Raw genomic sequence first — 23,251 nt, 5'->3', positions numbered from 1 at the left:
CTTAATTTTTATTGGACAGAGACAATATTTAAGTAAACATAATAGAAACTAACGACTAAACTCTTACGTTTTGAGTCAAGCTGTCCAGGGTTTTGTGGAGCTCTTTGGCAAACTCCAGGTTATGCACCACCTGCTCGTATTTATCAGTCGCAGCCTGACAACAAAAACGATTCTGTCATGGTCACGTCAGACGATTGAGTGTCATTTTGAAAATATGGGCTCACCATTTGGTCTTTATTTAGAGTCTCACCACAGGTCAGGCATCTCTTATAGTGTTCCAGTTTCAGCTACGGCAAAAGCAAGACGGGGGGAAAAAACAGCCATATTTGCGACCACACACCCCTGATATGCTTTTGCCATTGTTTCATGTTCCTACCTTCTTTTTCTCCAAGTTGCGAACCTTATGTTTGAGGCAGATAAGTCCATCTTCTATGTAGGTTTCATACCCATGATAGGCAGTGGGGAAGTCAAAGCTCGGCGGGGCCCCCAGGCTGGCAGGTGAGTCTCCCTTCGGACTCAAAACAATCAACTTGCCTTCCATTCTTTCCTTCTTCTCTTCTGACTGTTCGCCAGCAAGTGTGACACCCACCTTGGGGGAAGGAGGAAGCTGCACCATTGCCAAGCTCCTACAAGAGGGAGAAAATGTATTCGCTTGTTTCTATCTAGAGGTGCAACCGCCATGATCAAATTGATCGATCATTTGTTTAGATACTTTTAATTGAAAAGTTTTCCAGAATTTCAGTGTCACTGCTATGTAAATGTTTCATTTAGCTTTGGATTAAAAGAAAAAAAAACTGCAGGGAGTTCCCCAGCTCAGCATGCATCTCTTAGAAAGTTAAGTGACATTTTAAATAAATAATTCCCCGACGTTAACCCATTTAAGATCTCTTATCTGCCATTAAAAAAACACTGCGGATATGCGTCAAAATCAGCATTTGCTTTTGAGCCTTCAAATACGAACAAAAGGGATAGATTTCAAGTCCATAGAAAACGCACACTCTGCATCAAAAGGGAATTTTCAGCGTTCATTTCATTGTGGCGCCTGCATAACAAGGCAGTTTCGTTTCACCCGCACAAAGTGTCAAGTTCACGCTTGTTTTAAAATGGCGTTTAGTGACAGCGTTGAAGGGATTCCTAGCCATGAAATAAGTTTGACAGCGGATGGCTCACAAACCACAACAAATAAAACCCTCGTGAAGAATTCCCACCAGCTCGTAAACCGTGCAACACATACCTCATTGAATGAACGCGGAAAATAAGTTTACTGGTTTGACGCGATTTAAATAAAACGAAATGCAACCGAAGAAAACCGCTTCGCCAACTTTTGCCATCGTTCCCAAACTAACTCGAACCATTACTTCATTTAATTGAACAGCAGGGCGTAAAAAAAGTCCCATTACAACGGAAGACGCAAAAACAACACCAACCTCGGTCAGATCTTCAGACAGAGTGAGCGTCGACCGGGCCGAGTTTGGGTTCAGAATGACGGGACTGTAGGAGACCACCTGCTTCATTCCTTCCCACACGTTGAACTTGAGGTTGCCCACGTGTTGGACTTCATCCAGCAGAGCTCCTGGGAACTTCTTGGGCGCGTCAGGTGGCTTCTGGATTCTGGTCCTCAGCGTGTTGAAGTTCTTCATGAAGGAAACGGGGTCAGACGTCAGTTTTTCCTCCGTGCTTGTGATGGTGGCGGAGAGAGCGGCCATGTCTCTGTCAAGAGCCTCGATCCTCTCTGTCATGGTCTGACTCTTCGTTTCCTCTTCCTCCCTCACCGCAGACAACCTGGCCTCCTCCTCCACCTCCAGGAAGCGACGAAGCTCCTCGAAATCCTTCTTGATCTTGCTTTTAACCTGCTTCCTCTGGACCTTGATGTACGCCGCTTGCTCGTTGCAGTCGTCTCTTATCTCCTTCTGATTTTTTTTTAACACGGGTTAAATTATATAATAATCAAAAATTATGTTTTGTTGTATTTTTTTAGTTTCTTGAACACGTCCATCAATATAAAACCTCCAGCAGGGTGTGACCCGATGACCTCAACATCTCCACCACCATCACTGGCTTTGAGTCGAAGAGTTTCAGTTTCTCCTTGTGCAAGCTGCAGACGTCCTCCGACTCCACTGAGGCATGTTTTGAAAAGGCCTTGCACAAATTCCTGAGGGCCAAGTTGAGAGGTACATCCGTCGACCCGCACGTTTTTCTGCAGACCGGACATGTTCGCTCTCCTTTGCCATCCCACCACTGCTGCGCACACGCACGACAGATGCTGTGACTACACGGCAGCATGACAGGATCTTTAAAGATCGCCAAACAGGTCGGACAGTGGAGATCATTCTCAAATTGGCTCGCCATTCTCCTCGCGAAAGCACCGACACCGTCGACAAGTCTTCCAACGTTCTGTCTCTGGACAGCCGCAGTGTGTCTGCCTCGGTCACAAGTGGTTCGTTGACTGTGAGTCCACAAGTGCAATTCCTGCAGCGCTTTTGTTGTCAGACTTGAGTTGATTACCTTTGAAGAGAGCGGTATTATTGTACAATTGTATGAACCGCGATTTGCCAGGGACCGAAGTGCAACATTAAACGAGATAGCGACGGAGTGTCGAGTGAAAAAGAAATGCTTTCGTTGTCTGACTTGATCCCATTACCTTTGGACACCTTGATGGAGTTATTATAGTTTTATTATTTTATTATCGTAGAACTGCCATTTGCCAGTTGCTAACTATGCCAGCTCACCATGGATCAATTAGAAAGTGAAATTTTAAATCAATAATTTCCCGACTTTTACCCATTTAAGATCTCTTATCGGCCATTAAAAAACTGCGGATATGCGTCAAAATCAGCATTTGCTTTTGAGCCTTCAAATACGAACAAAAGGGATAGATTTCAAGTCCACAGAAAACGCACAATCTGCATCAAAGGGGAATTTTCAGCGTTCATTTCATTGTGGCGCCGGCATAACAAGGCAGTTTTGTTTCACCCGCACAAAGTGTCAAGTTCACGCTTGTTTTAAAATGGCGTTTAGTGACAGCGTTGAAGGGATTCCTAGCCATGAAATAAGTTTGACAGCGGATGGCTCACAAACCACAACAAATAAAACCCTCGTGAAGAATTCCCACCAGCTCGTAAACCGTGCAACACATACCTCATTGAATGAACGCGGAAAATAAGTTTACTGGTTTGACGCGATTTAAATAAAACGAAATGCAACCGAAGAAAACCGCTTCGCCAACTTTTGCCATCGTTCCCAAACTAACTCGAACCATTACTTCATTTAATTGAACAGCAGGGCGTAAAAAAAGTCCCATTACAACGGAAGACGCAAAAACAACACCAACCTCGTCGCTCAACTTTGGGCGTTAATTCCAAAATCGACAACGATTTGAAGTCACCAGCACTCGTTGTTCAGACTGTGCAAGGTGGGGTCAGTTTGCAGAAGGCGCCCCCCAGCCTTGCTTTAGATTTCTCGGGCGCTCCGTTTTGAATACTTTCGCTTTCGTTTTCACGTTTTTTTGTTTTTTTTTTAAACTGGGATTGGCTTCCTCTACTTGAGCGATCTGAAACGGCAGAAGAAATTTATGAACAGGTGGACGGCCCGTGTCTCTTTTGGTCATTAGACATCACGTTTGGAAACAAATGTTTCAAAACAGAAAAACGACTGAAAAATTGATTTTCGTTTTATTTGATTTTCGTTTGAAAACAGACTGCACACGGTGTTGCAAGATGAGGTATGATTTATTTACTTATTTTTTTGGAAGGAGGAATCAAAACAACAGAAGTCACCGACCAGCTAATTCCAACACAAAATGACATTTTCAGATTTTTTTTTAACACGGGTTAAATTATATAATAATCAAAAATTATGTTTTGTTGTATTTTTTTAGTTTCTTGAACACGTCCATCAATATAAAACCTCCAGCAGGGTGTGACCCGATGACCTCAACATCTCCACCACCATCACTGGCTTTGAGTCGTAACATGAGGCGAACGTGGAATTATTTGCAGCGGAATTTTATCAGTTGTCCAAAAGTAAGGAAACAGTTTTATGTTGTCAGACAAACGTGGCCAAGCGGAAGGATTCGTTTTGCCCAACAGAGTGTCTGTAAGTGATTCGGTCAATGAAAGCGTTCGTTGGTTCGTGTCCACGTGAACTCGGATCCTCTGCACTTTCACCGATGGCTTCCAGGATCCAAGTGCGTCGCCGAACAATTTGTATTTCTCATCCCGGAATGTAATCCCCTTTGCTTTCATGTCATCTGGCGAACAAGGGTCCCCCCACGCCAATCCTACTTTCCACTGGATGTTTTCTCCCACCTCAACATCCCACGTGTGTGTTCCAGAGGCCAAAGGAGAACCGATCACGTCACTGAAGGCCGTAGACCTCTCTGGATTACTTGGCCGCTGCTGCTTTTTGACAGAACACACGCTGGTCAGATCTTCAGACAGAGTGAGCGTCGACCGGGCCGAATTTGGGTTCAGAATGACGGGACTGTAGGAGACCACCTGCTTCATTCCTTCCCACACGTTGAATTTGAGGTTGCCCACGTGTTTGACTTCATCCAGCAGAGCTCCTGGGAACTTCTTGGGCGCGTCGGGTAGCTTCTGGATTCTGGTCCTCAGCGTGTTGAAGTTCTTCATGAAGGAAACGGGGTCAGACGTCAGTTTTTCCTCCGTGCTTGTGATGGTGGCGGAGAGAGCGGCCATGTCTCTGTCAAGAGCCTCGATCCTCTCCGTCATGGTCTGACTCTTTGTTTCCTCTTCCTCCCTCACCGCAGACAACCTGGCCTCCTCCTCCTCCTCCAGGAAGCGACGAAGCTCCTCGAAATCCTTCTTGATCTTGCTTTCAACCTGCTTCCTTTGGACCTTGATGTACGCCGCTTGCTCGTTGCAGTCGTCTCTTATCTCCTTCTGATCTTGCAGCCTTTTCTTTGCGTCCCGCAGCCCTTCCCGGAGTTGCTCCTTGTGACCTTTCACGACCTCCTCGAGGGGACGGAACTTGTGGCCAGTGTGGCTTTCCGCATCTCGACAGATGATGCACACGAGCTCCTGGTGGTCCAAACAGAAGAGTTTCAGTTTCTCTTTGTGCAAGCTGCAGACGTCCTCCGACTCCACCGAGGCATGTGAAAAGGCCTCGCACAAATTCCTGAGGGCCAGGTTTAGAGGTACATCCATCGACCCGCACGTTTGTCTGCAGACCGGACACGTTCGCTCTCCTTTCCCATCCCACCACTGCTGCACACACTCACGACAGAAGCTGTGACTACACGGCAGCATGACAGGATCTTTAAAGATCTCCAAACAGGTCGGACAGTGGAAATCATTCTCAACTCGGCTCGCCATTCTCCTCGCGAAAGCACTGACAACCTTCCAACGTTCTATCGGCGGACAGCCGCAATGTGTCTGCCTCGGTCACAAGTGGATCGTTGAGTGCGCTACGAGTCCACAAGTGCAATTCTTGCAGCGCTTTTTTTATCTGACTTGAGATGATGACCTTTGAACAGAGCAGGATTATCGTACAATTGCATAAACGGTGATTTGCCAGGGACCTAAGTGCAACATTAAATGAGATAGCGAGGGAATGTAGAGTTAAAAAGAACAATATAACATGTAACACGTTTCGTTTTCTGGGGGGGGGGCGCATACTGCATCTAAGAGACACACTCTGACATTGACAAAACACCATTTTACATTGTTGTCATTGCTCATGTCCACATGACTGAAAATTGTCATGTCATTCCGAGTTGGAAATTAAATAGATTAAACATTTTCGTCAATTATATGCTCTTGTGTGTCATATTGCACTTTTGTATCGATAATATTTGTACTTTTGTAAGCCTCGGACAATGTCCAAGATAAACTATGTAGACGGGGCGACCCCTAGTGGTCATTCAAAGGCATGACACGTACTCGCCGTCACCAAAATCTCACACCAACATTTGCTGAAATAAAACCACGCAATAAATGCAACAGTACTCCAATTTACAACATCACTATACGGTGTAGAAATTCCGAATGCACGGGAAGCTCACAAACACTTGCTCATCTTTGAGCCTGGCGGGAGGACTGATGAGAAACACGACGTCACTTTTCTTGAATATGATTCGCCCTGGAAGGCAGTGAAGAAGCTGCGCATTCGAGATCTTAACGCAGCATCCCCTGCGCCACTCGTTTGCATTTGAAACGGGTCTTGGGAGCTATTTTTGCCTTCTGACGATGGCAGAGAGCGAAGTCAATACGCCCAGTACACCTATTGAGTACGACAGCAAATACTTTGAATTTGATGGCATTCGGTTGCCACCTTTCTGCAAAGGAAAGATGGAAGAAATCGCCAATTTCTCCCTCAGAGGTAGCGATATATGGATTATTACCTACCCCAAATCAGGTAAACACGTCTCATTTTCACCACGGTGCATTCTGCCACAATCTATCAATAATTGCCGACGTCAGCCTTCAAAAGAAGGGGAGATGCTAACGTACAGACTGCCCCTTAACTCATATTATGCTCGCACTGTTTCATTTGTATTTTATTTACTCCTTAGTCTTTATCCTCCACACACCTACATCAAAACGAAATCTATGAGTAATGAACATCAAATTGTTATTTAAAAAATAATGTCTTTTTTTATAGCACTGTACGGCTGGGATGGGCAACTGGCGGCCCACTGTGGCACGATTGTTTATTCATTTCATTTTGAAATCTAATGTGTGTGTGTGTGTGCTGCTTAATTCATATTCCACAAATGCAATATTAATCCGAATGCCGCGTTCAGACTAGTAGGGCCACGTAGAATTTTTTATTCTTTAAAAAAGAAAATCGAGTTGACCTCCCCAACTGGTTTAGTCAGTGTCCCGCAGGGGTCCATGCTTGACCCTGTGCTGTTTAAACTTTCCATGTTTTCTCTTTGGCAGTATTATTGTTTTAAAAAAGTATTGTTGTTTTTTGTTGTTGTTGTTGTTGTTTTTGTTTTTCATTGCTTCCAATGTCTTTCGGCTTGATCATTTTAGGCACCAGTCTACTTCAAGAGGTTGTGTATCTTGTGAGTCAAGGAGCAGACCCAGATGAAATTGGCCTTATGAACATAGATGAACAGTTACCTGTCTTAGAGTACCCTCAACCTGGCTTGGACATCATTCAGGTATCGTATTTCAAATGCTGTGAGCAGTGATGCAGCATTCATCTGAATTAACTTCATTAAGTTACATTCCTGCAGGAGCTCACATCCCCACGCCTCATCAAAAGCCATCTCCCCTACCGATTCCTTCCAACAGGATTGCACAATGGAGAGGCTAAGGTGAGTTTTATTTTGTTTTTTTTTCCCGAGGCAAAAGAAAAAAACGGGTGGCTCTTGTTAATTTTATTTTTAATTGTGACAGCTTATTAGCGTTTTCTCTTCTGTGGTTTTACGCCAGATAATCTACATGGCTCGTAACCCCAAAGACCTGGTGGTGTCCTACTTTGAGTTCCATCGATCTCTTCGAACGATGAGCTACCGAGGATCCTTCCAGGAGTTCTGCCAGCGCTTCATGAATGACAAGCGTACGTATGCAGGTTGTCAGATGACATTTCAAAATTTTTTTTATTTGCCAGTCTGGTTATTGTTCTGTCCTGCAGGCTTCTGGAATCTCATACACACTTTCCCATCCCTCTCTCCGTAGTTGGATACGGTTCCTGGTTTGAACACGTTTTAGAATTCTGGGAACACCGCATGGACTCCAATGTTCTCTTTTTGAAATATGAGGACATGTACAAGGTAAAATGACTGCCAAACAAACCCGCAAAGGGGTTTGCAAAATTGAGGAGGATGGTCATTGCCGTGTTTTTTTTTTGTTTTGTTTTGTTTTTTTTCTTCTCGTAGGATCTTGGGGCATTGGTGGAGCAGTTAGCCTGGTTCCTGGGAGTATCTTGCGACAAGGTTCAGCATGAGGCAATGGTGGAAAGCTGCAACCAGCTCATTGAGCAGTGCTGTAGCTCGGAGGCTCTGTCCATCTGCAGGGGTGAGTCCAAATCAAAAGATGACTGCAACCCAGTAGCAATCAGCAAAGGCTTTAACCACTCCATCATTTTTTTATCAAATTACATTTGAAGCCTTTCATGCACCCTGTAACCTGATAAGATGACAAGCTGTAGTCACCGCCGTCCCTGAAAAGGTTCAAATACAAACCACCTTCCCCCTCGCCTTGTGCCTCTCCGCAGGTCGCGTCGGTCTGTGGAAGGACGTCTTTACTGTGTCAATGAATGAAAAGTTTGATGCCGTGTATGGACAGAAGATGGGAAATTCCAACCTGAAGTTCGATTTCTGCCTCGGACAAAGGCCTGTCCCCACCCTTTAGTCCACTTGAGTAGAATCCACCAGTCACTTCACGTTAAACGCCGTGGCTGCACATTCACTGAATACTTTTGCTGTGCTAAAACATGAAATGACATATACCGGACGGAGATGTCACGGAGTGACTCGAACTACGAATCTGGATTATCATTTCAAGAAAAATTACAGGGAAAAAAATCATATTTTTTCATTGCACATAAATGTAGCCTTTGTATGAACTTCTGTTTAACTGTATAAATTATGAAAATCAATCTACAATGTTCCAGAAAGTGCAGTATGTTGATGCTTGTTTATTTTCACCACTGCATACAGTGAAGTATTTATTTTAGAACTGATTGACGAATTTTCCTGGATTCTAATGACTTTTAGATTGATATATTGAGAATCCCGCCAATGAATCGAGTCCCGAAATACGAATATGCCGCACTCATGACACGCCCCACACCCATCAGCGAGGAGGGACCAGGCACCCTCCCAAGAGCGTGGGAGGTGGACGAGCTCCAAACCAAAGAGGTGCCAACTCCCACAACAGGCCTCAAGGCCGGAGGAGGGGGGGAGGGCAAGAGAGAGTGGGGACGACCAACGGAAGGCTCAAAGGGCAGAGGAGAAAAGGAGGCCAGCTCCAGTGTTACACAGACGAGTATATGCAGTAATATTTAACCATTGCTTGGTATTGATACACCCACTCCTTAACTACAAATATAATCACATGGTGTGATTATGTTATATTGGTTGCTGCTAGGAGACGCAATTTTTCAAGTCCTGCTGGTGTCAGTGGGAAAAAAAGGCCCGATTGACACCTGTCACATCTCTCCACGCAGCTGTCATCTTGTTTTTTTTTCCCTGCTTCTTTACAGCCCTTGTGAGTAAGATAGTTTTGTTTGTTTACTTGGTTAGTGCTTCGAGATTATTTTCTCCCATTTGGTGAGCGTTATCTGTGTCCCTAACAGGGAGGGTTTTTTTTTAATCCATGACCACTTCTACATCGCAGAGAATCTGTCACTTTAAAGAGCATTTTTGACTTGACTTAATTAAAATAATTGAAATAAATACTTAAATATCTTTCTTCCCTAACCTATAACGTGTGCTGATTAGAGTTGTTGGATTTTAACGCAGAACTGAGTGTGAAGGTGAAAATGAAACAACCACCGGAAAGGGGGCGGGTCCACTGGGAACGTATACCTCATTTGCATAATATACTTACGTTCATAGTAAAACTGTATCAGCTTGTTTTGAGTCCAGTGTTTTTGTTTGGATATACATTGAATGTATATATTCAATTTTTACCCGATAGTATTCATGCTTGCTCTTTATTGTAAATCAAATGTGTTAAATAAAGTTATTTAAAAAAAAGAAAAAAAATCCATTCATAAATGCCACATTACGATGACAATTTAGGAAGTGTGTAAGTGCTAACTCCCTGCAATAAACAAAACGTTAATGATTGTAAGTAGTAAACCATCTCAAACAGGCAAAAAAGAAAAAAAAAATCCGCATGCCCGCGGAGGAGGAAACTACTACGAGAGCGCGCACGCACAGCCCACAGCACATGACGTACGCTTCGGTGCTACGTGCATGTTGTGAGGAGCTGCAAGCCACTCTCTCACTCTGACACGTAGAAGGTTGTCTGTACGGAGATTTGTCGGCAGCTCAAGCAGCTTCAGCCTTTTTAGTTCATCTTTTTTTTATGAACACAAAACGCTAGGATGTTGTGGACAGCAAGCCAGGTCTTCAGGAAATTTTCCACCTCCTCTGTGAGTAAAACATTCGAGCTGCTTTTGCTGCATTCCTACAAAGTTGCCTTGATGGAACTTACTTGGTTTTAGCGATGTTAGATTATTTTCCGTATTTATTAATATCTGTATCAGTGTTGCCTTTGTTGGGGTTGCACACAGTGCAAAACGTTGAGATGTTGCATCAGCACCGTTTGTTTGTTTTTTTCTTTTTTTTTTTTTAAATCTCGATGATCGCGATGCCACCTTGCAAGACATCCTAAAAAATACACGAGATCGTGACACTACTGACTGTGTGGTCTGTTTTCAGGACTAATTGCTTTAAGTTTACTGCAATTCCGACATGCTAATGGATAGGTGCGGTGAACAATTTTTCAGCCTGCTATATGATACCGGCCGCCTCGTGCACTTGACAGAGCCAACTGGCAGCCGCTTTTCTCCTTACACGTGTCTAGGACAGAAGGGGAGGGTGTCGGCGTCATCGTCAGTCAGCCAGTAGCTTTTCACGGCTGTGCTTCTGGCCAATGGCGAACGCTTTATGTTAAGTAGAGCGAAGACCCAACTGGCAACATCTTGCTTCGTGGAAATCAGTGCAATAAATCATTGTGTGCACCCCTCCCCAAATCAACTCATTCAAAATTGTAATATTATTGAGATACCGTATTATGTTTTTTTTCCTGCATACAATTCCAAATTTGCTAAAATACATAAATAAAATACAACAATATTGTCGTGTAGGGCAACGTAAGCGCAACGTAGCCACGTCTGCCGTCTCGTGGTGAATGGTGGTATTGCAACTGAAAACTGCAGTCGATTAACTCATTCAAAATTGTAATATTATCGAGATATCGTGTTATGTTTTTCCTGCATATAATTCCAAATTCCCAAAATAAATAAATAATGCAGTATAGTGGTATTGGGTAACGTAAGCGTAGCGAAGCCACGTCTGCCGTCTCGTGGTGAATGTTGATATTGCACCTTAAAACTAGAGTCGATTGTTATTTTTTTCTTCGTTTAAAAAAAAATATATTGAAAATTTTGCAATGAAAAAAAGACTACATTGTATCGTACCATCAAAACGTTTTTATTTTTTGTTTTGAGGCAATGTAATTAAGTCATTTTGGTGTCACATTCTGCCCCAAATAGAACAGACACTCGGTTAAATAGCAGCAATGGTGGGTACAGGAAATGCAAAAATAAAAATTATACACTCGATGTATTTTCGACGATGGCAGGATCAAATCTCATATACGTTGATTCAGACTGCAACTATGTCCCCCATCACAGATTGGTATGCAAGAGGATTTCTCAATGTCGGCTGCTCTGCCATACGTCACGATGGAGGCGCGCCGCGAGACTTGCGCAGAGACCTGAAACTAATTTCTTTGTCCCTCTCATTGCAGTATCACTTCCAGAATAAGCTCCGACTCGCTATAATTGGCCAGAGCTTGTTTGGCAAAGAGGTGTACAGCAACCTGAGGAAAGAGGGTCACAAGGTGGTCGGGGTGTTCACTGTGCCGGACCAAAACGGCAAGGCCGATCCGCTTGGTAAGCGAGGACCCCATTTGTTTTCTTATGATATGTACCGACGCTTTTAAAACCCGCCCCGCTCTTCCTTGCGTTGCTTTTTCCAGCTTTGGCGGCAGAGAAGGACGGCACACCGGTTTTCAAGTTCCCACGGTGGCGAGTGAAAGGAAAGCCCATCCCGGAAGTGGTGGAAGCCTACATGGCGGTGGATGCCGAGATCAACGTCATGCCTTTCTGCTCCCAGTTCATCCCCATGAACATCATCGATCATCCCAAGCACGGCTCCATCATTTACCATCCCTCCATCCTTCCCCTGCACAGAGGAGCCTCGGCCATCAATTGGTAAGGAGCGTTGTGCGCCGATTGTTGCTAGCTGTCTCTCGATTTTGTTTGTTTCGTTGGCTGATCTGTCTTTTGGGTCATCAGGTCCTTGATCCACGGCGATAAGAAAGCCGGCTTCACGGTATTTTGGGCCGACGATGGGCTGGATACCGGACCGATCCTGCTGCAGCGGGAGTGCGCCGTTGAGCCCGACGACACCGTGGATACGCTCTACAACCGTTTCCTCTTCCCAGAAGGCATCAAGGCAATGGTAACCACTCAAAGGTCATTGTGGCATTCTGCTGTCAAATTTTTTTTTTTTTTCCTTCATTAACGCACAACTTCAAGCGGACAAGTTTTCCAAATGGACACTCATTAACTAAAGACCTCCACGCTGTTGTGCGGTTCTTGCTAAACTTTACGGTTTAGCAAACAAACAAGTGAAGGCGGATGCGGTGTAAAGCTGCTATTAAGAAACTCGGGGTCATGTCAATGGATTCCAGGCATTAGGCAATAATTAACTGCGAATAAAAAAAAAAAAATCCAGCCAGGGATTAAAGGTGATAACTTTATTTACATAGCGCTTTCGCACACAATTTAATACGTTTTTGGATTTTGAGATTTCCTGAAATGGATCGAAAATGGAGACAGGATTCTATGTTGCCACGGTAGTTCACCGCAGTCTCGTTTTCCGATCTAGGTTGAGTCCGTGCAACTTGTCGCCGATGGCAAGGCCCCGCGAATCCCGCAGCCGGAGGAGGGCGCGAGCTACGAAGGCATTCAGAAGAAATCCAACGCCAAGGTGAGGCATCTCATAGCAGCTGCCGATCGCCAATGCAAACTTTTTGAACACGATCCCGCTTTGACATGGAAACTGATAGCTTCAGAGATATCCATGGCAATGAATTATTTTTTTGTTTTTTCTCCATCAGATCAATCTGGCTCAGCCAGCTCAGGCGATTCACAACTGGATACGCGGCCACGACAAAATCCCCGGCGCCTGGACTGTTATTGATGGCAAGGTGGGTGAGCGAATACACATTTTGGTTCGAAGATTTTATTCAAGTCAACATTTCGCCCCCCAGTGCGTCACCCTGTATGGTTCGTCAATGTTGCAAGGGTCAGTACCAGCTGGCCAGCCACTCGACATCGAAGGAGCATCCGCTCAAAGCCTGGTGACAAAAAATGGGCTTGTGCTACACGGGACTGATGGAAAAGCTGTGAGTAGCACTTTCTTCAAGATTTCACCACAAATTATGTGATAACAATTTCACACTTCCGCGGTTCATTTTTTTTTTCTCCTTTGTTAGGTTGTTGTCAAAAATCTGCAATTTGAAGATGGAAAAATGATACCCGCTTCAAAGTACTTTTCTACCGGCGAAACGCAAAGCGTGGAATTAACTGACGATGAGAAAGAGATCGTGAAGGAGATGAGGGCAAGTATTTTCTGCTAAGCGATATTGCCACACCTGCTGTTGTTGTTGTCGGAATGAGGTGACCTTAAATTGTTTTGATGACAGAATATCTGGAAGGGCATTCTCAGCAACGTCGCAGCCATTGAGGACACGACAGACTTTTTCAAGTCTGGAGCTGCTTCCATGGATGTAGTCAGGTAAGAATTATCATATTGTTCTCTCTACCCTGAATATTTTCAAGCCGTCCATGCCATAAATGGCAAAGCAGCCCCAGATCATAATCGGGGCCTTCTCTATGTTTACCAGCTCAGCTGTTTACCACCTCATATCTTATCCCGGTCCAGTCAGTGCAGAGTCCGCACAGTGACATTAGATTCGGTCATCGTCACCTAGCCCCCCTCTCCAAGCGGAATAGAGCACATTCCAGAATGCGCGGGCTTCTTTTTGGCTACCAAAATTTATTTATTTATTCGTGAATGACTAATCAATAAATTCTGGCGGACATCAAGCAATGTTTTGCCTCTCCAGGGTGGTGGAGGAGGTGAAGCAGCGAGCTGGTGTCCTCCTGCAGAATGAGGACATTTACATGGCAACCACCTTTCAGGACTTCATCCAGATGTTTGTCCGCAAATTGAGAGGTGAAGAAGAGGAGGATGAACTGGTCATTGATCACGTAAGTCGGCATCTTTTTTTTTTTTTTTTTTCAATTGTAAAGGACACAGTCCATAATTATAATAAGAATGATAATTAGAGGTGCGAGCGCCCCACATTGGGGTACGGGTATGTTGGACGACTGACACGTACTGCAGATGAATCAAGCAGAAAAATCCACCCGCTTTTATCCATCTTAGGGGGCCGCCATTTTGCCTTGTACTGCCACTCGCTGACGACTGAAAATGACACCACAGTGCCTAAGGTCTCAGCTTGCGAACGTCACATGACCAAACCCAGAAAACAGGTGAGCCGTTTTCATCCATCTCACGGGGGCGGCCATTTTGCCACTTGCCGTCGCCTGAAAATGACATCACGGTTGCTCAGGGCTCAGGTAACCAGCATTACCGCCTCTTCCGGTTTCCTGAGTTTGTTCACGTGACGTTCGCAAGCTGAGTCGTGGTTCGCAAAATGATCGCCAATAAAACACGCCCGATATTTATTTTTAATTAGCGGTACGTTCATTTTGCACATAGCAATAGCCGGGTCCTGATTTATAGATGGCCGATTTATGTTTCGATATTAGAAGACTGACATGCTGCGTTCTACCAGGTCACCAAGGAAATGAACAGCATGACGGTGAAAATGCCGCACCAGTGTTTTATCAACGGCGCATTTGTGGACGCCGAAAACGGCAAGACCTACGATACCATTAATCCCACCGACGGATCGGTAAGGGATTTGAGATGTTGTGAGCCCAAGCACAAAAAGTAAGAAAGCCGATCCGTCATTTCATCCAAAGTACTTGACGGACTCTTTGTGCGTGTCATCATTTGGACTAGGTCATTTGTAAGGTGTCCTATGCTTCAGTGGGGGACGTGGACCAGGCCGTGGCGGCTGCCAAGCAAGCATTTGATCACGGGCCCTGGGGCAGGATGAACCCGAGAGACAGAGGAAATCTACTTTATAAGTGAGTCATCAACAAAGGGTGCATACTCATACCGTACATTCAAAAAGAGCAAAATGTAAATCTAAGCTTTCTGCTTCCGTTATCAGACTGGCGGACTTGATGGAGCAGCATCAGGAGGAGCTGGCCACCATCGAGTCCGTCGACTCTGGAGCCGTATACACGCTGGCCCTCAAGACTCACGTGGGCATGTCCATCCAAACCTTTCGCTACTTTGCCGGATGGTGCGACAAGATACAGGTAAAGTGATGTGCGCAGGGTTGCCGGTGAACACCAGTCAGGGTTTTTGTAATTTTTTTTTTTTAACTAACTGCTGTTTTTTTGGTGGTATTTTTGGGGTGGTTTTTTTTTTTAACTTGCTGCTAGTTGTTTTTTTTTGTGGGTATTTTTGGGGTGTTTTTTATTTTTTTTGTAATGCCCCAACAATACACTTCCATATCGCAGGGCAAGACAATTCCCATTAACCAAGCCAGGCCCAACCACAACCTCACCTTCACAAAAAAAGAACCAATTGGGTAAGTTTGCATTTTTTTTTTTTTATGTTTCTGTTTGGATTTCTGATTCTTGTTTTTTAATTGGATTTATTATTTTTTTTCCTGTATTAGCGTTTGTGCCATTGTCATCCCTTGGAACTACCCGCTCATGATGCTGGCATGGAAAAGCGCCGCCTGCCTTGCAGCTGGTAACACGCTCGTTCTTAAACCGGCGCAGGTGATCATAACGTCGTATTAATACGATTCAGAATGGAACGTTAAAAAATATGGAACGCGATAGCATCCCTGCTTCTCTCAAAGGGCTTTTTTGAGCTGCATTGTGTCTAATCTGTTCAGGTAACGCCATTGACTGCATTAAAATTCGCTGAGTTGTCAGTCAAAGCTGGCATTCCGAAAGGAGTCATCAACATCTTACCAGGCTCAGGTAACTTACATAATATCATCCGAAGTGATGTTTTTTTTTCTTTCTGTATTTTGAATCTGACCGAATCCAACAAATTGCTCTTCCCTAGGAGGAATGGTGGGACAGCGCTTGGCCGATCACCCCGATATCCGTAAACTGGGTTTCACGGGTTCGACGCCCATCGGCAAACAAATCATGAAAAGGTGCGCCGCCGTCAAAAATGTTGTTGTTGATTCGACGCGGCTGCCACTCGATGCTTGAACCATCGTACGTTCCCCTTTTGAAGTTGCGCGCTGAGCAATCTGAAGAAAGTTTCTCTGGAGCTGGGAGGGAAGTCTCCTCTCATCATCTTTAATGATTGCGACATGGACAAGGCTGTTCGCATGGTAAGAATTATTATTATTATTTTTTTAATTTGTCTTGAGAAATGGTTGTGAAAATATGATTGTTTTATTTTATCATCGCATTCCAGGGTATGAGCTCAGTGTACTTCAACAAAGGGGAAAACTGCATTGCTGCGGGGCGCCTTTTTGTAGAGGAGTCCATTCATGATGAATTCATCAGCCGCGTGGTGAGTTTTATCGATTCGAGAACGACATCATTTACTCTCCGGGATTAAAATCGCCATCGATCCTAATGAAATGAAAAAATGAGCCCGAGAGGGGAATAGAGATGGCGCATTGTTGAAACGCTCTTGTTTTCGTCCCCGGACAAAAGGTGGCGGAAATAAAGAAGATGAAGATTGGAGACCAGGTGCGCCGCCGTCAAAAATGTTGTTGTTGATTCGACGCGGCTGCCACTCGATGCTTGAACCATCGTACGTTCCCCTTTTGAAGTTGCGCGCTGAGCAATCTGAAGAAAGTTTCTCTGGAGCTGGGAGGGAAGTCTCCTCTCATCATCTTTAATGATTGCGACATGGACAAGGCTGTTCGCATGGTAAGAATTATTATTATTATTTTTTTAATTTGTCTTGAGAAATGGTTGTGAAAATATGATTGTTTTATTTTATCATCGCATTCCAGGGTATGAGCTCAGTGTACTTCAACAAAGGGGAAAACTGCATTGCTGCGGGGCGCCTTTTTGTAGAGGAGTCCATTCATGATGAATTCATCAGCCGCGTGGTGAGTTTTATCGATTCGAGAACGACATCATTTACTCTCCGGGATTAAAATCGCCATCGATCCTAATGAAATGAAATGAAAAAATGAGCCCGAGAGGGGAATAGAGATGGCGCATTGTTGAAACGCTCTTGTTTTCGTCCCCGGACAAAAGGTGGCGGAAATAAAGAAGATGAAGATTGGAGACCCGCTGGACCGATCCACAGATCACGGTCCGCAGAATCACAAGGCACACTTGGACAAACTGCTGGAGTACTGCGAGGTCGGACTAAAGGAAGGCGCCACGCTGGTGTGCGGCGGCAAACAAGTGGAGCGGCCGGGTCAGTGTGGAATGCGCTTCCTTTTGAGCGGAGAACTGCAATGTGCACTTTGCGAGTCCTCTCTGTGAAGCGTCTGAAACAAACGCACGTCCGCATTGCACCGACCCAATTTCGACGGGTGCAGTAGAACTGTCCCGTTATAATACAATCACTTGTCCCCCCGCCGCGACAGGTTTCTTCATGGAGCCCACTGTGTTCACTGACGTGGAGGACCACATGTTCATTGCCAAAGAGGAGTCCTTTGGGCCTGTCATGGTCGTGTCCAAATTTAAAGATGGGTGAGTCATCAAAAAAAATTTATTTTTTTTAAACTGTTGCTGTAGATTTTGCGCAAAACAATTGCTGATATATTTCCTCCCAAATGACAGAGATGTGGAAGGTGTGCTCCAGCGAGCCAATGACACCGAGTACGGCTTGGCGTCGGGTGTGTTTACCCGTGACATCAACAAGGCCATGTATGTCAGCGAGCACTTGGAAGCTGGAACGGTGTTCGTCAACACCTACAACAAGACGGATGTCGCGTCACCTTTCGGAGGCTTCAAGCAGTCTGGCTTTGGCAAAGACCTCGGTAAGTTGCCGATGTAGTTGGTATCCGAGTCCGAATTTTGGTGTCGTGATCGTGTGGCTTTCTCATTCGCAGGAGAGGACGCTCTCATGGAATACCTCAAGACCAAAGCGGTGACTGTGGAATATTGACACGCTTTTCACAGAACGTCAACGATGACTTAATAGGAAGGAATTTACAGCCCCGATGAGACAGCCAGCGCAATTCCGAATCACTTCTGCGGAGCTTATCATTCGATCAAAACCGTGTAATTGAATTACATTGGTTTTCTGTTTCATAGTGATGGATTTTAACCAACTTGTATTTGGCTCGTGCCCTTTTTTTTTAAAACTGGCAGAGCTAAATCTTATTTTTGTAATCTCCAACTTGTATTATTTGTCTTAATTTTATTATTTAAAAAAACAAACAAAAAAAAGAGTAAGAGCGATTCCAAACCACGCGGGGGAGGTGGTTAAATATCAAATTTTTCAAATGCTTCTTCACTGTAGACGTCTTTTGTGTATCACTACAGCCGTCTCCAATCGTATTGGAACAGCAAGGTCAAGTCCCTTTGTTTTTGTTGTATCCCGAAGATGTTTGGGTTTCTGTTCAAAAGTTGAGAATCATTTTAGAAAGGCTTCCATACAGGCACTTAACGCTGACTTTGTGGAAGGCGCAACTTTGGATAATTACGTGGCGACTAACGACTGGAATAGAAGAAAACAAATCACCGCCACTTTTTGCTTTGAGTTGCCACTTCTTTGTGGAACCTCTCACGGCACTTTTATTAGCATTTCATCTTATTGTTTTTAATCGGTCAATCTGCTGCAACTCCGCAGACATGCGCACACAAACACGGTGACAGGAGATAACACGGCGATTAGGAACATACACGTGTGCAATATATGGGAAGGTGGTATTTAGGAAGTTGAATTCTGTTGCGTCACTATCCTGTCACCCGAGGTCCGAAAATGAATTAAACTGTTGCCCCACTCAACACCACGTGTTCGTTTCTCTCTCCGGAGTGCACAGAAGTTCAGGATGTTTTGGGTTGTCATGGCAACCACTAACAACAAGTAACGACACCGCACTGGGGGGGCATGTACTAGTTGATTTCAAACCAAATGCTTGGGCCTGAACCTCCCTTCTCCTCTCGTACTTTACGCCGCTGTTCAGGACTCACCGAATTCGCCCTCCACCAGACAGAACTGCAGCTCAAGAATCTTCCTCCCTTATCGTCATTCGACATCCTTCCTCTGCATGCGCGGGAGCAAAATGTCGGCTATTTTCCAGAGAGATTCTTCCTCCGCCCCAATGGCGGTGCCGTTTTCCTCCCTTGCTTCATCTGGGGGGGCTTTCTCCAGGGGGCTCTGCTGCATACCTACAGAGAAGAATGACATATTTAGTGGTATTGTAGTGTAGGAATTATATTTTGGAGTACTATACATTTACTGATTTTGCTCAATATGTCCTGAAGGGGCATCTGTGAACTCATTCTGCTGTGACACTGACGAATTGTATTCAAAATGCTTAAAAGGTTGGATTTCTTCTTCCTCCACAGAGGTCGCCTCCCTCCAGTCTTTGCTTCTCTCTCCACAGGAGATTCTGTGCAGCCAAGGTGCCCCCTGGTGGCGTCCTGCTGTAGTGACACAACAGGTGGAAAGGTGTCTGAGAGCAAGCTGCACTGGGTGGCGACATCGGATTTGTCCGAGGTGGACTCGTGGATGGTTTGAGTTTCTGCATCCCTTTTTTCACTGGGTCTTTTCTTGCACGCACACATCTCCGGGCTATCGGGTGGCGCTCGTCTCTCGGGAAATCCCAATGAGTAACAGCATTCTTCAACCTAATGAATCCATCAATTAATTATTCCTGTTTTTTTTTTTTTTTTTTAATGACACATCAAAAGTTAAATCAAATTATATGGAGAAGCACTGACTAATATGTTCATTATTACTTAACCGAACAGTAGCAGGTTGGATAACTTACATCACTGGAGGCTGAACTCAGGTAAGGCCTCTTGCAAAAGGAACTCGGCGAACACCCCCGAACGTTCATTGGGTATTCCGGACATGCTAGAGAACAAACTGTAGTGCATTTGCATAACGGTAGAAGGGAGGAATGTGTTGAATGGGAGAGTGGACTTACTGAAGTTCAGACTGCAACTGGGGAGCTGTGAAGGAATTAAATGTATCATTTAATACGGCGGTACCTTAAACTCATCCCTTCACTAAAAAAACAGCAAATATGAGCACAAAACGGCCCACGGGAACTGAATGTGCGCGGATGTTGTGAAGTTTGTTGCTACGATTTGGAAAAACCTCGTCGTGTGAGGCACGCGTAAAGTGTATGACACAAGTCATCTGGTGTTATACTTATGGTTCACCACTAGGCGGCAGTTTTTCTTGGCTTACCTGTACTCCAACTGACTGTGGCTCAGGGACAGTTCTGGACAAAACAAATGTGTTAGACGTCAATACGCATGTGGTTGGATCATATTACCTACTGTGGGGTCAAAGCGTGGATTGACGTTTCATCCTTGAGATACGCCTTTGTTGTTTCACTCCCGAAATGATAAGCTAAAGTGTTAAGAAAGTGCGATGAACTCTCTGCTCAAAAAAAAAAAAAAAAAGATATGGGAAAATTATTGCTGGGTTTTTACCATCACTTTCATATTCGTCATTAATAAGTCCCGGAAAGACGTCCTCTTCAAAGTGATGCTCGTTCCCAGTCTGGTTGAGAGTGAAGTCCAGGGTGGGCTCAATTTGAGACAAATGGCTCAGGAAGGTGTCTTCAGATCTTGGGTAGTGAGTGGGTGTCCTGTTAGCACCAAAAATATCAGTCTGTCTTATTTCAGATGGATCTTAAGTGATCAAATTGTTCTCACTCTGGGGTTCCAAAGAAAGCTGCAGAGGGTGTGGCCGGGTTTGAAGACCAGACGATGTCTTCTTGGATCCCTCTGGGCTCAAAGAATGGCTGAAACTGCAGTAGATTAGAAGTAAATGCTATGCTCATCTCCTCTGTGATGTTCTATTGAAGCTACCAGGTTTTGATCCAGACTCGATGTGTCCCAAGGTGTAAGGGACCAGCCGGGAAGTGGCTGGCTCTGCGGTCTCTGCGGAAAGATTCTCCCTGCAGAGACAAATCCAATGAGTCATTTCTAGTTTCTCCATTGTTAAAATACTAGGACACACACCTGAGGAGGAGGACGAGGATGAGAAGGGGCTGAGGGGTTCCGCTATAGGAGGCAGGTAGTCGGCTGCGCTGTTGTCCGAAAAGGAGCACTCCACAACTGGTGACAGCTGAAGTCAGAAATACATTTTACAGTATGTTCGTTCCTCAACAATCGATTAGTTGACATATTGTGTTTTCTATGCAGGATCCTATCGATGTCAACACGTAACTGCCACATTTTTGTTGGAGTTGTTTATCATTTCTGTATTAAAAAAAATATAACAAATGTCATGTCAATTGACTTTGATTCTCTCCTCTATCATCTAGAAATGTTTCAAACTACAAAGCGTATGAGGGAAAAGTGGTTACGATTGCACGGCTGTCTGTTTTTATGTTGTGTTTATGATTTACTTTATGTTAACTGTTTTGTAAAGCGCTTTGTTACAGCTGCAGCTGTTGTGAAAACGCTCTATAAATCAGGATGTATTGTATTGTATTGTAAATGCCACAGGATGGCGGCAAAGCACTCTTTTATATGACGCCATCTATCAAGGCCATCCACTGAATTCAGCATAGTTCTTTGGCCACAAGATGGCGCCAAACAATTTTTTTATTAGATATGCTTGAGCACAAAAACAGTCCAACAACCCAAAACCTTTTTGGGGGCCAAAATGAATCTTGGTTCAGTTTAAAAAAAAAATCTTCTCTGGATTATTTTAGTTACTTTCCCGTACAATTCACAGCAATTTCTGGCCCTCATTAAAATGGCTGTTTTCCTTGGAAAGATGTACCATTTCCTGTCTAATGCCCGCTGTTCCCCTTATCTAAGCCATATGGCTTTGTTACTTACTGGCCGGATCTTGAAAGCTTGTGGGACAATCTTTTTCGTCTTAACACCTTGAACTCTAAAACAAGAAGAGCAGTCAAGGTTTAAAGTGGGACTGGGCAACATTTCATCCTGATTAAATCATTCTTAAGAGCCTCTTAAAAAAAAAAAAAAGTCAGGGGTGACTTGACAATTAACTGCATCTTGATGGCCCTGAAAAAGGGACAACCGATTACTTTGGAGTCCAATAACTAAAATGTATCCCAAGGGACCAAATTGAACTCCTATGAGGTAATTGCCATTGCTGTAATGTGGATGTAGGGCAAAGGTGTCTAACTCAAGATTGCAAGATTGTTTGCGTCTACAGTATGTGCTTACAATGCTATAACCTTCCCCCTGGTACTACGATGTGGTCCGTGATGAAAACAACTTTGTCAGCCCGCTTTTTTCTACCTGCACTGTGGTTGGCTCTCAACCAGACTCAGCTGGGATGGAGAACCGGGGCTCATGGGGAGTACCAAGGGTTTGTTACCACTCCACTTCTTCCCGCCTCCTTTGGAGCCCAAAACTGATACTTGGGGAGGATCTGAAAGACATCACAATATAATAGAACAGGACCAACATTCTATTAATACATGTGTACATTCGGTACAGCAGCACGCTCAGAATAGCTTGTTTTGACCCTAGGTCTTGTTTGTGAGTATTATATATTTGCCTTTCAGCTCTTTCTTTGCAGCTATCTGGTTGACCACAAACAGTGTCACAAGGTCCATACTGGCGAAGGAACTGACTTTAGGGGAGGAAGGTGTGGCAACTTCCAGGTTTTTCAGTTTATTTTGCATTCTCCTCTTCTCAAAGAATTCCTGACAGAGGCGAAACATAAAAAAATAGAGTTAAACTAAGATGAAAATACGTCAAATATGTCAAGGTGCTCAGGTAGACTGTCTTACTCGCTGTTTTTTCGTATCATTTTTCATCATAAGCCGGTTCCTGTATGGAAAAGTACGTTTAGGACGAAACGACACAAGTTGATATAGTTTTGATGAAAAATGAATTAACCTTACCTCGACCCGCCAACCCAGTTCATTTTCGACAAAATATTAAGCAAAATGTCGAAAAATAATTTTTTTTTCACTGCTAGCTTAATAATTTTTACGTTAGACAAAACTGTGGGGTAAAGGACACTCGATCTTACAGAATTCAGAATTGTTCGTAAACACTTAATTGATAGATTCTAACCTTCTAATGATATACTATTAGAACTGTAGTACGCCGTTTGGAATATTGTATAAGTAAATACTAATTTACATCAACGTTATAAAAGAGAGTAGGTCGTGTTTGACTGCAACCAATCGCGAGAGGCGGAAATCATTGCAGGTCACGTCCAAAGACGAGCTTCGTGAATATAAAATCATTAATATTCATCTTTGGTAGCGGCTGC

The 23,251-nt window shown here is 44.2% G+C and overlaps 6 protein-coding genes across 9 annotated transcripts; 2 read left to right on the top strand and 4 right to left on the bottom strand.

Annotated features, from left to right (window-relative positions):
* Window positions 1-6: 6 nt before the first annotated feature.
* LOC109520153 (caprin-2-like) lies at window positions 7-655 on the bottom strand. The gene is made up of 3 exons (XM_019877141.1): window positions 377-655; window positions 225-287; window positions 7-154 (listed from the first exon to the last, which is right to left on the bottom strand). The coding sequence occupies exons 1-3, from the start codon at window positions 614-616 to the stop codon at window positions 56-58; spliced, it is 402 nt and encodes a 133-aa protein (XP_019732700.1). The 5' UTR covers window positions 617-655; the 3' UTR covers window positions 7-55.
* Window positions 656-1,030: 375 nt separating this feature from the next.
* Window positions 1,031-2,212, bottom strand: LOC109520111 (tripartite motif-containing protein 35-like). The gene is made up of 4 exons (XM_019877075.1): window positions 2,176-2,212; window positions 2,008-2,117; window positions 1,428-1,910; window positions 1,031-1,042 (listed from the first exon to the last, which is right to left on the bottom strand). The coding sequence occupies exons 1-4, from the start codon at window positions 2,210-2,212 to the stop codon at window positions 1,031-1,033; spliced, it is 642 nt and encodes a 213-aa protein (XP_019732634.1).
* A 1,656-nt stretch (window positions 2,213-3,868) lies between these two features.
* On the bottom strand, window positions 3,869-5,922 carry LOC109520149 (tripartite motif-containing protein 35-like). The gene has a single exon (XM_019877137.1). It carries the CDS (start codon window positions 5,331-5,333, stop codon window positions 3,951-3,953), a length of 1,383 nt encoding a protein of 460 aa, XP_019732696.1. The 5' UTR covers window positions 5,334-5,922; the 3' UTR covers window positions 3,869-3,950.
* A 14-nt stretch (window positions 5,923-5,936) lies between these two features.
* sult4a1 (sulfotransferase family 4A, member 1) lies at window positions 5,937-9,048 on the top strand. Of its 2 annotated transcripts, none has more exons than XM_019877140.1 (7): window positions 5,937-6,375; window positions 6,999-7,129; window positions 7,205-7,285; window positions 7,404-7,530; window positions 7,650-7,744; window positions 7,850-7,988; window positions 8,188-9,048. In XM_019877140.1, exons 1-7 carry the CDS (start codon window positions 6,207-6,209, stop codon window positions 8,322-8,324), a joined length of 879 nt encoding a protein of 292 aa, XP_019732699.1. In that variant the 5' UTR covers window positions 5,937-6,206; the 3' UTR covers window positions 8,325-9,048. The 2 variants fall into 2 exon arrangements, with proteins under 2 accessions (XP_019732699.1, XP_019732698.1); XM_019877139.1 differs by having other exon boundaries at window positions 7,404-7,542.
* Window positions 9,049-9,857: 809 nt separating this feature from the next.
* On the top strand, window positions 9,858-18,244 carry aldh1l2 (aldehyde dehydrogenase 1 family, member L2). The gene is made up of 23 exons (XM_019877129.1): window positions 9,858-10,074; window positions 11,457-11,601; window positions 11,688-11,922; window positions 12,007-12,172; window positions 12,602-12,703; window positions 12,834-12,923; window positions 12,987-13,121; window positions 13,212-13,337; window positions 13,422-13,513; window positions 13,845-13,989; window positions 14,580-14,699; window positions 14,810-14,937; window positions 15,024-15,174; window positions 15,379-15,449; window positions 15,540-15,645; window positions 15,765-15,852; window positions 15,941-16,034; window positions 16,118-16,217; window positions 16,304-16,402; window positions 17,104-17,269; window positions 17,442-17,547; window positions 17,638-17,837; window positions 17,910-18,244. Exons 1-23 carry the CDS (start codon window positions 10,027-10,029, stop codon window positions 17,963-17,965), a joined length of 2,769 nt encoding a protein of 922 aa, XP_019732688.1. The 5' UTR covers window positions 9,858-10,026; the 3' UTR covers window positions 17,966-18,244.
* A 344-nt stretch (window positions 18,245-18,588) lies between these two features.
* On the bottom strand, window positions 18,589-23,183 carry redic1 (regulator of DNA class I crossover intermediates 1). Of its 3 annotated transcripts, none has more exons than XM_019877136.1 (15): window positions 22,875-23,183; window positions 22,761-22,800; window positions 22,526-22,673; window positions 22,264-22,396; window positions 21,835-21,889; window positions 21,007-21,112; window positions 20,854-20,942; window positions 20,698-20,792; window positions 20,473-20,609; window positions 20,317-20,389; window positions 20,225-20,258; window positions 19,959-19,983; window positions 19,800-19,885; window positions 19,260-19,656; window positions 18,589-19,194 (listed from the first exon to the last, which is right to left on the bottom strand). In XM_019877136.1, the coding sequence occupies exons 1-15, from the start codon at window positions 22,895-22,897 to the stop codon at window positions 19,052-19,054; spliced, it is 1,584 nt and encodes a 527-aa protein (XP_019732695.1). In that variant the 5' UTR covers window positions 22,898-23,183; the 3' UTR covers window positions 18,589-19,051. The 3 variants fall into 3 exon arrangements, with proteins under 3 accessions (XP_019732695.1, XP_019732693.1, XP_019732694.1); XM_019877134.1 differs by having other exon boundaries at window positions 20,473-20,630; window positions 22,875-23,182; XM_019877135.1 differs by having other exon boundaries at window positions 19,266-19,656; window positions 20,473-20,630; window positions 22,875-23,181.
* Window positions 23,184-23,251: the final 68 nt, after the last annotated feature.

Source organism: Hippocampus comes, unplaced genomic scaffold (assembly GCF_001891065.2).
Source record: "Hippocampus comes isolate QL1 unplaced genomic scaffold, H_comes_QL1_v1.1 scaffold61, whole genome shotgun sequence".
NCBI classification, from domain to species: Eukaryota; Metazoa; Chordata; class Actinopteri; order Syngnathiformes; family Syngnathidae; genus Hippocampus; species Hippocampus comes.
This window is presented reverse-complemented; position numbering and strand designations above follow the sequence as displayed.

Coding starts and splice junctions, on each gene's coding strand:
- LOC109520153 (XM_019877141.1), bottom strand. CDS start 616: ATGGTGCAGCTTCCTCCTTCCCCCAAGGTGGGTGTCACACTTGCTGGC. Junction 288..376: donor GCAACTTGGAGAAAAAGAAG/GTAGGAACATGA, acceptor CTTTTGCCGTAG/CTGAAACTGGAACACTATAA. Junction 155..224: donor CTCTAAATAAAGACCAAATG/GTGAGCCCATAT, acceptor TTTTGTTGTCAG/GCTGCGACTGATAAATACGA.
- LOC109520111 (XM_019877075.1), bottom strand. CDS start 2,212: ATGTCCGGTCTGCAGAAAAACGTGCGGGTCGACGGAT. Junction 2,118..2,175: donor AAACGTGCGGGTCGACGGAT/GTACCTCTCAAC, acceptor AACATGCCTCAG/TGGAGTCGGAGGACGTCTGC. Junction 1,911..2,007: donor CGGGTCACACCCTGCTGGAG/GTTTTATATTGA, acceptor AAAAAAAATCAG/AAGGAGATAAGAGACGACTG.
- LOC109520149 (XM_019877137.1), bottom strand. CDS start 5,333: ATGGCGAGCCGAGTTGAGAATGATTTCCACTGTCCGACCTGTTTGGAG.
- sult4a1 (XM_019877139.1), top strand. CDS start 6,207: ATGGCAGAGAGCGAAGTCAATACGCCCAGTACACCTATTGAGTACGAC. Junction 7,745..7,849: donor AATATGAGGACATGTACAAG/GTAAAATGACTG, acceptor TTCTTCTCGTAG/GATCTTGGGGCATTGGTGGA. Junction 7,989..8,187: donor GGCTCTGTCCATCTGCAGGG/GTGAGTCCAAAT, acceptor GCCTCTCCGCAG/GTCGCGTCGGTCTGTGGAAG.
- aldh1l2 (XM_019877129.1), top strand. CDS start 10,027: ATGTTGTGGACAGCAAGCCAGGTCTTCAGGAAATTTTCCACCTCCTCT. Junction 11,602..11,687: donor CGGCAAGGCCGATCCGCTTG/GTAAGCGAGGAC, acceptor TGCTTTTTCCAG/CTTTGGCGGCAGAGAAGGAC. Junction 14,700..14,809: donor TTAATCCCACCGACGGATCG/GTAAGGGATTTG, acceptor CATTTGGACTAG/GTCATTTGTAAGGTGTCCTA.
- redic1 (XM_019877134.1), bottom strand. CDS start 22,897: ATGAACTGGGTTGGCGGGTCGAG. Junction 19,886..19,958: donor CAGTTGCAGTCTGAACTTCA/GTAAGTCCACTC, acceptor TTTGTTCTCTAG/CATGTCCGGAATACCCAATG. Junction 19,195..19,259: donor ATTGAGCAAAATCAGTAAAT/GTATAGTACTCC, acceptor TCTTCTCTGTAG/GTATGCAGCAGAGCCCCCTG.